The 15,876-nt window shown below is 39.8% G+C and overlaps 1 protein-coding gene across 1 annotated transcript; it reads left to right on the plus strand.

Moving 5' to 3' along the window:
- On the plus strand, nt 1–15,666 carry LOC145599308 (serine protease SPPA, chloroplastic-like). Its single transcript, XM_081655707.1, has 13 exons — nt 1–546; nt 791–974; nt 1,562–1,699; nt 1,996–2,166; nt 2,272–2,375; nt 2,559–2,626; nt 5,152–5,318; nt 5,695–5,764; nt 6,653–6,807; nt 13,651–13,756; nt 14,093–14,180; nt 14,294–14,437; nt 15,167–15,666. The coding sequence occupies exons 1-13, from the start codon at nt 100–102 to the stop codon at nt 15,395–15,397; spliced, it is 2,073 nt and encodes a 690-aa protein (XP_081511833.1). The 5' UTR covers nt 1–99; the 3' UTR covers nt 15,398–15,666.
- The last annotated feature ends 210 nt before the right edge of the window (nt 15,667–15,876 follow it).

The raw sequence follows: 15,876 nt of genomic DNA on the forward strand, positions 1-15,876 counted from the left end.
ATGTAACCTTCCTGAACTCATCATCCTCTTTCTTCCTCCCCACTCATTCAAATACCAGAAATCACTTCACACTTCACAAACCTCTGCTCTGCTACAACAATGGCGAAACTCCTCCATTCATCTCCTCGCCTCCACTCAATCCACCGCCATAGCTTCCACCTTCTCTCCACTCTCTCTCCTCCTCCGTCACTCCCTCTCTCTTCCCCCATCTCCTCTCACTTTCTCTCTCCTCCTCCTCCTCCTTCTTCCTCCTTTTCTCTCTCCTCCTCTCTTCGCCTCGCTCCGATTCTTCGTCGCCGCAATTTCAATTTCTCCACCAACGCTTTCGATTCCGATTCTGATTCTAAGGTTAAGGTTGAAGAAAAGCTTGATGAAGATTCTGTTAATGGCGCTCCTAAATCTGAGGAAGTTTTTCCTAGTGGTGAATTTGAATTCAAAGAATTTGGTGCTTGGAAGAGTTTTGTTGTTAAATGTCGTATGCTCATTGCTTTTCCTTGGCAACGGGTTAAGAAGGGCAGTGTTTTCACCATTAAATTGCGTGGCCAGGTTTATTTCTCCATCTTTTAATTATTTATTATTATGTTCTCGAGATTTCCTTTATATTAATTTCGGAATGAATGACAAAATCACGCGTTCATGTAGTGTTGTTTAATTATTATTATTAAATGCTTAACTAGTTTTTGGGCTCGAGCAATGTCTCGAGTTATAGTTATTGCATGATCAATTATACTTAATGTGTTGAATTTTTAGATTCTTGTGATGATATTTGTGTATGTTTTGTGAAGTTCAGATTTCTGATCAGTTGAAATCTCGGTTTTCGCAAGGGTTGTCTCTGCCACAAATATGTGAGAATTTTATAAAGGCAGCTTATGATCCTAGGATTTCTGGGGTTTATCTTCATATTGAATCTTTGAATTGTGGATGGGGTAAAGTTGAGGAAATTCGGAGGCATATTTTGGATTTCAGGAAGTCTGGTGAGCATATTGTGTCACATTCTTTGTGTTTGCGTTTATAATTCGTTGTTTTTCGATGCTGATAGTTTATTGCAACTAACAATGGATGGCAATTAGCACAATACATTAGGTGTTCGCTTCAGCTTGCTCAATTAGATGGCATTGACATAATGTCCAGGTGCTGATAAAGTTTAAAAAGTTAGAAGAAATTTTGGCCTTAGTTTGTTTTTTGCAAATTATAAAAGGACTTGTATGGAAGTTAAGGAATAATTGGTATTTGTTTCGCTAAGTACCAATTCCACAGAATTGGAACGTGTATGTCATATCTTTATATAATAATCAGGATGAATGTTGTGAATGATAGGACTTGTTTGGTTGCTTAGAGTCCTAGGATGCTAGCAGCAGCACTGCAGCCTGTAAAGACCTTCCGTGGACCTTTTGCTAACTTTGTTCTGACATTCATTCTTTCACCTTTACAGACCTTTCACATTTATGTGACAGCAGCTTGTAAAGACCTTCCATGGATCTCGTGCTAACTTTGTGCTGATCATCTTCATTCTTTTACCTTGGAAGACCTTCCACATTTAAGTGATATGTTGCTTTTGCAGGAAAGTTTGTCGTGGGGTATCTTCCAACATGTGGAGAGAAAGAGTATTATCTAGCTTCTGCCTGTGAAGAGGTATATGCACCTCCAAGTGCTTATTTTCGGCTGTATGGTTTGACTGTTCAAGCATCATTTCTTGGAGGTATGTTTTGGTTGGCATTGCTTACTTTTTGTGCTCTAGAGTTGCAATTAATACTCTCTTGGGAACATCTTGCTCTAGTAGAATTCGTATATGATTGTCTGCATGTTGAGCATAAACCTTTTGCTAAAGAAAAATATATTGTTACAGTTCTTGTTCCAATCATTTTGTGGTATTCTAAGTTTTCGGTTGACAGTAGCTCTTCTTTGTGGGTTTTTTTTTCATGAATATAGGTAGGATTATTTATTGTCATGCAATCATGCACTGTTTAGCATTGACAATTTAATCTCTGCATACAGGTATCTTTGAGAAAGTAGGTATTGAACCACAGGTTGAGAGGATTGGGAAGTTTAAAAGTGCTGGAGACCAGCTTACACGCAAATCTATATCTGAAGAAAATCGAGAGATGTTGACTACATTGCTTGATAATATCTATGGAAATTGGCTTGATAAAATTTCAGCTGCTAAAGGTGATTTGCCATTGTCTGCTTACACTTGATTATAAAAGCCATCTTAATCATGGGCTGACATGACAAAAAATGCTTTACAGTTTCTGTACTGAAACTTCTGTACAGGAAAAAACAAAGATGATGTTGAGAAGTTCATCAATGAAGGAGTATACAAAATTGAAAGGCTTAAAGAGGAGGGATGGATAACAAATATTAATTACGATGATGAGGTATGAAACCACTCCTTATTAGAGACCTTTTTCTATAGACTTTAGAGTTCATGAAATAACACGCATCTTTTTCTAGTTCATTATAATAGCTTACCATCCATCATAACACTTCATTTCCAGCTACATGTCAATCATCTTTTGCTTTCGATACCACAAATGACACACTTAGTCGTGTTTATGTAGGTGGTTTCGATGTTGAAAGAAAGATTGGGGATTGAGAAGGAAAAGAAACTCCCCATGGTTGATTACAGGTATTTATTTTAGTATAAAGAAGAAAATATGTCATGCATATGCATGTGTCACACTTATTAGAAAATATCTCTGTGAATTTTACTTGTGACATGGATGAAAGTGATTACAAGCTTTGCAAGTAGGTGAAATTGGGCTCATTTTTTATGTCCTTGAATGGTTACAGTTTTAAAAATATAATGATTCCTTAAAAAACTTAGAAAAAGAGTGTTCTCATACATGGAAATTATCCCGATAATTTAATAAATTCTATAGTATATACTTGATTCTAAAGCCAAGACATTTATTAACATTAGGTTAGATTTTCATTTTAGAATTTATCTCTATCTTTCCACTGTAGGAGTAATGGGTAGGTGCTAAATCTAGTTTTATGTGGAGCAGTGGAGTTTAATTCATTTCCAAAGATCTAAGTATGATTTTTTTTGGGAAGGTAAGATAGTTATTGTACTTAATCACCTCAAAACCAAGCTACCATTTACAAAGTCAAATGGGATGGACGTGGACTTCCCTTCTCTCTCACAACAATTACAACACTAGCTAGTATCAGCACAAGCTATTTACCTGATTAAGGCATTAAGCCACTGTTTATCTTACCTAGTTAATTACTTAGATTACTAGGAAGGATAACATAAAGGCACATCTTGATCTCAAGTTATTTACAATTGATCAAGCCTCTGTTTGCCTTCTTAGGTCTTCGCACACAATTCCCCCAAACAGCTCCAATTCTTACCTTCCCAATACATTACACACTTGCTGCTATAAAAGCATTATAAAATTTCCTTTAAAAATTTGTCCCTTTGAAGCTTGAGCTAACTTAGATGTATAATTTGCATAGATTATTTCCCCTCCAGTTCCTATGTGTCAATTCAAGCAAAACTGCCACTGGTAAAACAGATATACCTTAGTCTTCAAACATATGCCACAAAGAGGACAAAGATCATCACAGATGCTATAATTGCTAGGCTGACCTTAGTGCTCAATCTTTGCAGCCATAACGACCTGAAAGTGATTTTATGTTTTGGAATGCTTAACCTATCCCAAACCCACTTGGTCCATGTTCTTTTAAAAAATATTTTTTCAGCTTTCTAGTTAAATCTTATTTTTTAACCAGCTTCCCTCTCAGTATTACAGCTTAGTTTAGTCCCTCCATTCACATTTAGTTAATTTAAAAGAACAGGGTCTTAGTCCATTGTTGAGAAGGAATTTGATCACTCAAGAAATTGTATCCCTGCTTCATTATGTAAGTGTTCTGTAACAATAATGCAACTAATTTTTTCATTAACATCCATTATACAATTAGGATCATCACCACATAGCCAAGCATCACTCATATTATGAGCAGTACTATTGAGCTATTACAATTATCTCTCCGAGGGTAGCTGAGTTATGGTCATAGACTATAGTCTATAATATAACTAAAGTAATTACCGTTGATGTCATTATTTTCCACATGTCAACCTCTTATAAAAAATTTTCCCGCCAAAACTTATTATGACATCATTTTTTTTTTCAATATAAATAAAAATTTGAAAATGGTAAATTAATTATACATATTCCTAACAGATTTTATTCTAACTCCGATTTTTTTTGTTGCAACTTTGAAATACTTTTTTATCTCTCAAATAATACCTCAAAGTTGCAACTAAAAAAAAAATCAAAGGTGGTATTTAAATTGACTAATTATGCAATTTCCATTAGAGAAACTAAAGGAAGGTCGTAGTATTTTATTTTCTTATAAACATTATCTTTTTCTCCTAGTCCGTATATTTTATACAAATTATATGAATTGGGGTTCCACTTTTTATTAATTTATCAATATATTAGATTTTGCTTAAATCATTTGTACTACGTACATATTACACACAAATAAGCTAAAAATATTGTTAAAATCGTAAAATGATGTTAAAACCGTGCATCGCACGAACCTAATCTAGTTATAAATAAAAATACTTTCGTACCCAGTTTTATATGCAAATGAAATTACTGATTAGTCTTGTATCTATCATAAACATCAAACATGTAGGGATTTAAATCAGCCAAATCCAAGGTTTTATTGTCAGTTTACCATTATTTTCTTGTGAAATTACTACTAAGAATTGGTACAGTTGACTAAATTGGTACAATATTTTGTTATTTCTATATGATATTTAGGTTAATTTATTCAGAAATTAAACTGTTAGAATGGGCTGAAGTGCATCTAAACATACTGAATGGCATTTCACCATAATTGTTCTGCTTATCTCAATTTATCAGTGTTACTTATAATTATTGTTGGCTTATTGGCTGTACTAGAGAATTATGTGAATTTGGTGCTTGTCTGCTATAAGGATATCAAATGTTATTCTTGTTTCTCTATGAAGCATGGCTTTTCTGGAAGTCAACTGGTTTTTACCTTTTTCATGAATTATTGCTGTCTTAAGAAAGTCAAATATTGTGAAAGTGCAAAAGGGGAGATTAGACCTCTATATTTTGCAGTGATCTATGTAGGAAATTTGGAATAAAATCTATGACAACCGTGCATTTACAGACGATACTCTGGAGTGAAAAAATGGACCCTGGGATTATCTGGAGGAAAAGAGAGGATTGCAGTCATAAGAGCCTCTGGAAGCATCAGTCGTGTTCGTGGCCCTTTAAGTTCGTCTACATCAGGCATAGTTGCAGAACAGCTAATCGAGAAAATACGTAGTGTAAGAGGTATGTCTTATATTCTTTGTCTGATTTGTTTATCCGTATCACGTATGCATTATTGAATTTCTTCAATGTGTTTACTTTTGTAATTGTTGCATAAATCAGAATAGGTAGCGTTCCAGAAGATAAAAATTAAGCTTTCATCTATCAATCTTTCATACCTTATATAATTTTTTCCTTATTGATAAGTTAGCAAATGTCCAGGAAGCAGTGCTGGTGATGAACTTAATATAGCCTAACATGGCTGTAAGATTAGTTGTATCCTTAGTAGTGTGATGATGTCCTCTAAATTTCTACAAAGTAATTGTTAATTTTTTTTTTTTTTTTTTTTCTCAAGAATGACCAGTTTGTTTTTTGTATTAATGTTGGAATTTCTGTCCAGAATCCAAAAGATACAAAGCTGCAATAATTCGAATTGACAGTCCTGGAGGTGATGCTCTTGCTTCAGATCTGTAAGTGTATCCTATTCTTACATACAGTATATTTGAATGCATGGTTATATTTTAATTCACTTTTTTTTTTTTTCCTTTCTTTTGTTACTCTTGGATTCTTAATTATCCATATGTATCACACTAGAAGCCAGCTATGTTAATCAGCATCTTCTTTTCACTGCACATATCCGTGTCAGACATGCCATGTCTGAGCAACATAGGAAACCAGGGTTAGGTCACCACAATTTCCAGTGAATGTATGCATAGTTGGCCTCATGGACAAATCTTTTGCTGTATAATGTACTGTGATGCCAGATGAAGTGATGAATATTTCTTAGCTTATCACCTAGGAAGTTGGCATCATGCTGTTTTTTCAATTTTATTTTTATTTTTTGGGTGTAAAGAGAGCCACAAGGGAAAATGACATTCAACATTTATTGTTTTAACACACAAATCAAGTTGGTAGATTGAAGACACAGGCACGCTTTATATGGTTCCTTAAAATGTTGAGAAAAAACAGTTAAAGGTTGAATTTTTTTCATTGAACAACAATATGAAAATATCTAAATAGTTGAAAAAACATGCAAGTTTCTATTTAGATGGAACTCATGGAAGGAGTTCCACAATGACAATATGTAAAGTTTCAAGTATAATCAAAAAAATGGATTCCAAAACTATTAAAATTCTGAAGTTGAAGAGGATGATTTGGTCTGTCAATTCATTTCTAGATAGTGGTGAAGTGTGATGTAACAGATGCGACATACTGCTTTGACACTGCAGTCTTTAACAATATTATGACCTTAATCATGAATAAATTTTCATATGAAAAAGGCCCAGAAAATAATATATATTAATATGATCACAGTTTTACATGGCATTAATGGATAATCACTTGTCAAATATGTTCAGGATGTGGCGGGAGATAAGACTTTTGGCTGCCGAAAAACCTGTTATTGCATCAATGGGTGATGTTGCTGCTAGTGGGGGATATTACATGGCGATGGGAGCAGCGACTATAGTTGCAGAAAATCTTACTTTGACTGGTTCAATTGGAGTTGTCACAGGTTAGACTTCTGTATCACTTGTCCCATCAATAGGCTTCAGTAAATGACTCCTGTATCACGTGTCTCATCAATAGTTGATAGTTCAATACTCAGTTAATCCTTTATGCACTGGGGATCACCGCAAGTTACTCCCTTCAACACTGTACTTGTTGCAGCTGGTTTTTTAGTGATATATTTGAAATAGGAGGAAGCAATTCCTTAGTGGCCTGACATAGTATGTGGAGTAGTCCTAAATAGTAAATGATGCATTGTAAGTTGCTTAGAATTGGTACAGAATTATTGGGAGTTAGGAGGTTGATGACCATCACATTGTATAATTGTACGACTTGACCTTTCTTTTCTTCTGGTATTGACCTTCCTCTTCTTGCTTCACAAAGAAAGGGCATAATCTTTACTTTCTTGAGAAGGTGGGTCTCATGGATCTGAACCAGATTATTCTATGCCAAAATGGGATAATTTACAACACCAAGTCTCACCCTTTGATTTCTACTTTTGCCTTTGCTAATAATATATAAATTCCAGATTCAATCATGGCTTTAAATCTCGGATGTGGTTGCGATTGTGGTAACGGTTACGTAACCACTTTCGCAGGCTATGCGGCTATTGTGGCCTAATGCAACGGACTACGCGTGATGCTTATGTAATTTCGATGAATTAGTAGAAGGACGGATTGATTGTATTAAGCTTAAAGCTTGAGAATGATAAACATGGCTTTAGGCCATGACTCTCCAAGTTCTTACAACAATTTTCTGAATGATTTCCCCTTACTAGACTACTACTACTAATACTAACATCCTCATACTAGATATGGAAACATAGCCTTAATTACAACAATTGCTACTCTTGTCCTCATACTATTTTAGTGCAATACAAAACAAACAACAAAAGTGCCTTGTCTCCTGCTCAGTGTCCTGCTCCCTCTTGCTGCTGCTGCCCTTGTAAGTTGTTGTTGTTGTTGTTGGTGCGCCCTTGCTGTGCTCTCTGTCTTCTGTGGTAAGTAAGAGTCACGGGAGGTGGCCTTGGGTTCATTGCAACACTCCCCCCCAAGAGAGCCACCTTGTCCTCAAGGTGGAAACTTGGAAAGTTGGCTATGATGGAATCCGCATCCTCCCAAGTGGACTCGTAATCGGGCAGCCCTTGCCACTTGATCAGCACGTCAATACCCCCAGACTTCCTTAACTTAGGCCTGCTGTCCATGACACTCTCCGGCTCGACCACCAGCTCAAGCTCCGGCGTGAGTTGGGTGGGAATAGTGGGCGAACTCGGAATATTTCCCACGGCTAGCTTCAATTGTGACACATGAAAAACAGGGTGGATTTTGCAATCGGTGGGCAACAGCAATTTATATGCCACCTTCCCAATGCGCTGAATCACCTCAAACGGCCCATAAAACCTCGCTGCAAGCTTCTCAAAAGGCCTCTTGGCTAAGGATCTCTGACAATACGGTTGTAATTTCAGAAACACTCGATTCCCCACTTCAAACTCCACATCCCTACGCTTCCCATCGGCATTAGCCTTCATAACATGCTGCGCTCTCAGTAAGTTAATTTTTAATTCGTCCAACATGAGATCCCTCTCCCGCAGTACCTCCTCTACTGTCCCTACGGAGGTCTGACCCCACCCTACTCTGAGAAGGCGTGGAGGTTCACGGCCGTACACCACCTTGAATGGAGAGACTTGAGTCGATGTGTGGACTGATGTGTTGTAGGAATATTCAGCCAAGCGAGCCACTTAGCCCACGACTTTGGTTGCTCCCCGGCGAAACACCTCAAATATGTTTCCAACCTCTTGTTCACTACCTCCGACTGCCCGTCCGTTTGGGGATGATAGGACGTGCTCCTTTTCAGCTCCGTCCCTTGCAAACGGAACAACTCCCTCCAAAAGGCACTCACAAACACTCGATCCCTATCCGTCACAATGCTGTATGGAAGTCCGTGGAGTCTCACTATCTCCCTCATGAACAGATCAGCCACGCTAACTGCAGTAAAGGGGTGCTTTAATCCCAAAAAGTGCGCATATTTAGAAAGGCGATCCACTACTACTAGGATCGTGTCTTTGCCCCTTGATTTCGGAAGACCCTCGACAAAATCCATAGTAATGTCCTCCCACACACGCTCCGGAATTGGCAAGGGTTGTAAAAGCCCCGACGGAGATTGTTGCGATTGCTTGTTACGCTGACAGATCACGCATTCCCTCACCAATTCCGCAATCTCACGCCGCATTCCCTGCCAATACCACTCTCTAGCCACCCTCAAATAAGTTTTCAATTCACCTTCGTGGCCTCCCTGTGGCGAATTATGATAGGCGTTGAAAATGCTCTGTTTCATGGTCGAATTTTGAGGTATCACCAGTCGACCCTTGTACAACAGGTGGCTGCCGTCCACCGCATACCCAGGGTGGTTGTCACCTTGCTCCACCGATTTCCGTAGCCCTTGCAACCCCTTGTCACTCTCGATCTCCGCCTCCAAAATTTCCCAATTCACAGCTTGCACCGCAATTAACGCACTCAATTCAGACTCACCTTCGCCACTACCCCGCCGCGAAAGGGCGTCAGCCACCCTATTCGCCACCCCCGGCTTATAATGAATTTCAAAATCAAAGCCAATAAGCTTCCGAATCCAGCGTTGATACTCCATACCTACCTCTCTTTGTTGAGTGATAAACCTCAAGCTTTGTTGATCACTCCTCACTATGAATTTCCTTCCCAAGAGGTAGTGCTTCCATTTTTGCACGGCTAAGCATACGGCCATTAACTCTTTCTCGTAAATCGACTTGCCTCGACCGTTCGGACCCAACACCTTGCTGTAGAAGGCCACGGGCCTCCCCTCTTGTATCAAAACCGCACCCAACCTCCCAAAAGCCAGATGCGTCCGATTCCACTACAAAGGCCTTAGAAAAATCAGGCATAATTAAAACAGGAGCCGTGGACATGGCTAGCTTTAATTTCATGAAAGCGTGCTCCGCCGCCTCCGACCACCCAAACGAATCCTTTTTTAATTGCTCAGTGAGGGGTGAAGCTATGTGGGCATAGTGGAAGATAAACTTCCTATAATACCCAGTGAGGCCCAAAAAACCTCTTAAGTCCCTTAATGACTTGGGAGTGGGCCAGTGGATCATGGATTGGATCTCGTCTTGATCAACAGCCACACCATCTTGTGAAATAATATGGCCCAAGTAGGCCACCACACTCTTGCCAAACTCGCATTTTTTGATATTAGCAAACAGTGAGTGTGCTTGGAGGAGTTTAAGCACCTCTTTCGCGTGTTCAACATGAGCCTCTATACTCGGACTATATACGAGTATGTCATCGAAGAATACCAACACAAACTTGCGTAAAAAAGGCCTAAAAACATCATTCATCAACGATTGGAAGGTGGCCGGAGCATTCGTTAATCCGAAAGGCATTACTAAGAATTCGTAATGTCCTTCGTGAGTACGGAATGCCGTCTTGTGTATGTCTTCAGATTTCACAAGTATTTGATGGTAACCCGCCTTGAGGTCCAACTTGGTGAAAATTTGTGCTCCGTTCAACTCATCGAGGAGCTCATCGATCACCGGGATCGGGTACTTATCCGGGACGGTTTCCTTATTAAGGGCCCGATAATCCACGCAAAAACGCCACGACCCATCCTTTTTCTTCACCAACAACACCGGGCTCGAGAATGGGCTTGTGGATGGTCGGATAATTCCGGCCAAGAGCATTTCTCCGATCAACTTCTCAATTTCGTCTTTTTGGAATTAGGGGTACCGGTAGGGGCGAACACTAACGGGGTTGCTCCCATCTTTAAGTATGATAGCGTGCTCGTGGCCCCTACTTGGTGGTAATCCTTTAGGCTCCTTAAACACTTCCTTGAATTCTTGCAGTACCTCCCTCAAAAATGTTGGCACCTCCTCTGTTCCCTTTTCGCTCTCCTGTTCTTCTATCCTATTCACTTCCACCAACACCCCACCTTTATGCTTCTTGAGAGTCTTGACCATTGCCTTAAGAGTAATACCGGTCTTAGCAAGACCCGGGTCTCCCCGCACCGTGACCACCTTGCCTCCTAATGAGAAGCTCATTACTTGGAGCTTCCAATTAGTCAACACCGAACCTAATTTCTCTAGACACTGCACGCCTAGAATGATGTGTGAGTTCCCTAATTGAAGGGGCAGGAACTCCTCTTCTATCTCCACCTCTTCATTGAGCTTCAATTTCACCGCCGAGCATTGTCCCCTTCCCTTGATCGTTTCTCCATTTCCCAAAGACACACCAAAAGCTGTTTCGCCTTTTACCTCTAGCCCAAGTTCCTTCACCGCCTTAAGGGATATAAAATTGTGAGTCGCCCCGGGATCGATCATTACGATCACCTTCTTCCCCATAATCTCCCCTTGCAACCTCATCGTTTTCGGGTTCGCAATCCCCACCATTGAATTAATTGAAAGGGTCGGTGGTGTCTCCTCTTCTTCCTCCTCAACGCCTTGTAAGGCTGCCAATTCATTCCCCTGCTCTTCCTCTTCCTCCACGAGAAGAACACTTAGCCCCTTGGCTGCACATACATGCGTCGACCCCGTCCACCGCCCATCACAACGGAAACACAAGCCTTTAGCTCTCTTCTCCGCCACTTCGCGCTCCGTCAGCCGTCGGACTTGGCCGGAAAATTGGGTGGGTGGTTGGGTGTTACGGGTGGGATAGTTCACAGAAGCTGTTGAGCTTTGTGGAGATGAGTGGGTTGGATTATTTCTGGGTTGGGTCCTGTTTGGTGTTTGGGTAAATTGGTTTGGGTTGGGCTGGAAATTGGTTGAGGAGTTTTGGGCTGGCCCAGCTCCTAAAAGAGTAGAGGCGGGGCTCCGGTTAAAGAAGGAATACGGGCCGGGTTTAGCAAAAGCTCCAGATCCTCTCTTCAACCCGTTAACCCGGTTACGTTCTTCGTCCCGGATCGCAAGATCCATGGCGTCCTCCAGGTTTAACGGATTCAACATCCTAATCTCCGCCTTCACATCGTCCTTCAATCCATTCACGAATTGAGCCTTCATGATGCTCTCCGGAATGTCAGCCAGCGGCGACGCCTTTTCAATGAACGCCTTCCTGTACTCTATCACCGATCCCACCTGAGTGACGGCCAACCATTGCTCGTGCAAGGTCCGCCGGTATTGACTGGCCGGAATTGAGTGAGAACCCGTAGCTTCAAATCCTCCCAATTAATGATTGGTCTCCTGCGATGCTCCCATTGATACCATCGGAGTGCATCCCCCTCCATCGCCACGACGACCGCTTGAATCTTCTCCACCTTGGCCAAGCGGTAAAATTGGAAGAATTGCTCTCCCCTGAGTATCCACCCATCGGGGTCGGTGCCGTCAAACAACGGCATGTCTAACTTTCGAAACTTCCAGCTCCCTCGGTTCTCCGGTGTCTCGTTGTGGTGGCGAAAATTTCCTCCCACTCCTGCTTCCCAGTTCCCAATCCGTATTCCATTGAAGGCCCCCACACCAAATTGTTGTCCGTCGAACCCACCGTTCCGGGGTGGTGATCCTTCAAAGCCACCCATATTAAGCGGCTGCTCCACTTCTTCGTTCCCTAAGTTAGGTTATTTTCCCAACGCCTTCAGAGCATTGCGAATTTCGTCCAACGCCTTCTCTTGACGGCTGGTCGTCATACCCATCTGCTGGGTGATGTCATGCCGGAATCTATCCATTTTTCCCTCCATGGATTGCCTCACTTTGTCTATGCTTTCGTCTTGCTTTTGGAGTAACGCGTGTTGGAGTGAGTTTTCCCCTGTCCCGAGCTTCTCGCAAATCTCCTCCACCCTTTCCTCTAGTGCCGCCACCCTCTCCGGAGTTACAGTCAACGATGTCGGCGGCATGCTTGCTCTGATACCAACTGCAACGGACTACGCGTGATGCTTATGTAATTTCGATGAATTAGTAGAAGGACGGATTGATTGTATTAAGCTTAAAGCTTGAGAATGATAAACATGGCTTTAGGCCATGACTCTCCAAGTTCTTACAACAATTTTCTGAATGATTTCCCCTTACTAGACTACTACTACTAATACTAACATCCTCATACTAGATATGGCAACATAGCCTTAATTACAACAATTGCTACTCTTGTCCTCATACTATTTTAGTGCAATACAAAACAAACAACAAAAGTGCCTTGTCTCCTGCTCAGTGTCCTGCTCCCTCTTGCTGCTGCTGCCCTTGTAAGTTGTTGTTGTTGGTGCGCCCTTGCTGTGCTCTCTGTCTTCTGTGGTAAGTAAGAGTCACGGGAGGTGGCCTTGGGTTCATTGCACCTAATATTTCGGTTTTGGCAAGCTCAAAATCCTTCACAATGCAGCTGAGACTTAATGCCATGGATCCAATATATAAGCTGTGCAACATTTCTATCATCTAATATTGTGCATAGCTGAAAAGGCTATAATGATTAATAACCATTAGGCAATTCATTGGTTTGTTTCAAATGTAAAAAAATATTAAAAAAAAAAAAAAGGAAAAATTTGGCAATTCATTGGTCAGACTTGTGAGTGATAAATTTATGTTTTGCTTTAACTTTTTCATGCTTATACTTCTCTATTTCCTGATTTTGCTGAAGAATGAGTTTTGAACTGTATCTATTTGCCCCTGAACAAAAAATAAATAAATAAATGCAATGAATTGCTGGTTTTTTTTTTTTCCTCTTTTTCCAGAGACGTATTGATTTGTAAAGTTGTTTCACAGCAGTGAACATATCTTATGGATCAAATCAAATGTTCATGTGATGCTTGAGCTTATAGATGCTAGAATCTATAGCACACTTAGATAATTACTCAATGTGTCCTTAGCTGTAACATGAAATGCACCTAATAATGTAGTTTTATTTGATAGGGAAGTTCAATTTGGGAAAGCTGTATGAAAAGATTGGATTCAATAAGGAGATCATATCAAGGGGAAAGTTTGCTGAGCTCACTGCGGCAGAGCAGCGATCTTTCAGGTGAAAGTTCTTGTCTTGCATGCTTGGGAAAGGTTTCCTAAAATAAATTACGTCTACAGATCACTAGGAAGTAGGAATCTAGCATGTCCTTTGTGCTCTACATCATGCTACAAAAGTACTTGCTAGAAAACTCTTGGCAATTGAAGTCAATAACTTTGACAATTAATCTTCAGATTGTTGGGTTCTCAAAAATTCAAAAGTGAATTTTTGCTATGTTAAGGGTAAATTAATTTTTAGATCTTCCCTCATTTGGCATCAAAGAGCTAACTTTCACTGATAGCTACAATCTTAGTAACATTTGATTTGTTTCTCATTCTAAATGCAAATTTGTTATAGGCCAGAAGAAGCAGAGCTTTTTGCAAAGTCTGCCCAGCATGCTTATACACAATTTCGAGATAAAGCAGCCTATTCAAGATCAATGCCTGTAATTTTTCTATTACTAACCTTTTATTTTATTTTATTTTTATTTTAACATGAACTATTTGAATTTGACACTATCAATACAGATTATTGATTGATTTATTTCATTATGTATAGGTAGATAAGATGGAAGAAAATGCACAAGGAAGAGTCTGGACCGGAAGTGATGCTGCTTCTCGAGGACTTGTTGATGCTTTAGGTGGAATGGGCCGTGCAGTTGCCATAGCAAAGCAAAAGGCTAACATTCCCCAAGAGCAACCGGTATTTCCTTTCTATTTTATGGCTCATACCTCTCTAATGTTTGGTGTTAATTTTACTCCCAACTCTTTCTTTCTATTGTGCTGTGGCACTTTTCTGCCTTTTGCATTCAAAATTTCTTTCATAGCTCTTAATTATTGCCATCTCCGTAAATTCTCAGTTGTGTGATAGGTATGCTTTGTTGATGCCTTGTTGAGATAATGCCTTTGTATTATTGAATAACACTGCATTTATTGAAAGACCACATCTTTATGGACCATGGCTACAATAGTACAATGTCTTGATTTGCAATAGTAGGTGGCTAGTGCCCAAGTTAAATTTCACTCAAATTTGAGGAAGACATTTTTGTCAAAGATGTGGCCGTACTCTAGGGAAGTAAGGCTTGTAAGCTTGGCAGACCACCAGTCCTATTTGTAGGTCAACCACACAGCCACCATGGTTATTGAAACAAGGAATACAAGTTTTGTAATTCAAGAATAACAAATGCTTGAAACCTGTTTCTAAGTGTTGAAATTTGGGACTTAAACAACCCCCCCCCCCCCCCCCCCCCCCCACAAAAAAAAAGGGATATTTTTTTAAAGCATGAGCAAGTAGTTTTGTAACTAAGAGCTACCAAATGATAATGTGCTTCCAAATACCAATTACTCCGTCTCTAAAAGTTCTTCATGATGACACTTTTTATGAACTTTCTATTCTGTGCCCATCTCATTGTTTATGCTGATAATGATGCAGGTGACACTGGTTGAAGTGTCAAGACCATCCCCTTCGCTGCCGGAGATTTTGAGTGGCATAGGGGGTACTATTGTTGGGGTGGACAGAACTCTAAAAATACTACTTGAAGAGTTGACATCTATGGAGGGAATCCAGGCAAGAATGGATGGGATCATCTTTGAGAAACTGGGCGAAGCATCGAATGCAAATCCTATAATAAATATACTGAAGGACTATTTAGGCTCTCTTTGAAGGTAAAGACCTCATATTAAAACTCAATCCCGACTAAGCTCTAGGATCAGCCATCTCTTCTTTAGACCAAAGTGTTACATGAAATCATTTACATTAAAAAATTAAAAGAAAAAAAAATAGTGTAAAGCTACCTGCCATAACAATCCAATGATAGATACACCACAGCTTCTGAAAATTGCACTTGTGATAGAATTTTTTACTGGAACTTGCTTGTATTGTATTATAGCAAGAGGGTAATATGATATTTTTCACTGTGTTGCATTCTTTTACCGCGATTGTCATCTGACTTGTACTGCTGTGTTCATTAATCATATTGTACTTCTATCTGTTCATGGAGTATGTGTATGTAATGGGAAAAATTAGAACCCTAAGACCATCTTAATCATACGATTGCCGATTGGATCTAAGTTGTATCTCACATGAATAGCTTCTTTATTCTCTTAAGGTTTACATTTGCAATTCTAGTAAATTCACATTGA

Source organism: Chenopodium album, chromosome 20 (assembly GCF_948465745.1).
Source record: "Chenopodium album chromosome 20, dcCheAlbu1.1, whole genome shotgun sequence".
Classification (NCBI taxonomy): Eukaryota; Viridiplantae; Streptophyta; class Magnoliopsida; order Caryophyllales; family Amaranthaceae; genus Chenopodium; species Chenopodium album.

Excerpts from the sequence above, each read along its gene's own strand:
- LOC145599308 (XM_081655707.1), top strand. The coding sequence starts at position 100 with ATGGCGAAACTCCTCCATTCATCTCCTCGCCTCCACTCAATCCACCGC. Across the intron at positions 2,376-2,558 it reads ATATTAATTACGATGATGAG|GTGGTTTCGATGTTGAAAGA; the intron begins GTATGAAACCAC and ends GTGTTTATGTAG. Across the intron at positions 6,808-13,650 it reads TTCAATTGGAGTTGTCACAG|GGAAGTTCAATTTGGGAAAG; the intron begins GTTAGACTTCTG and ends TTTATTTGATAG.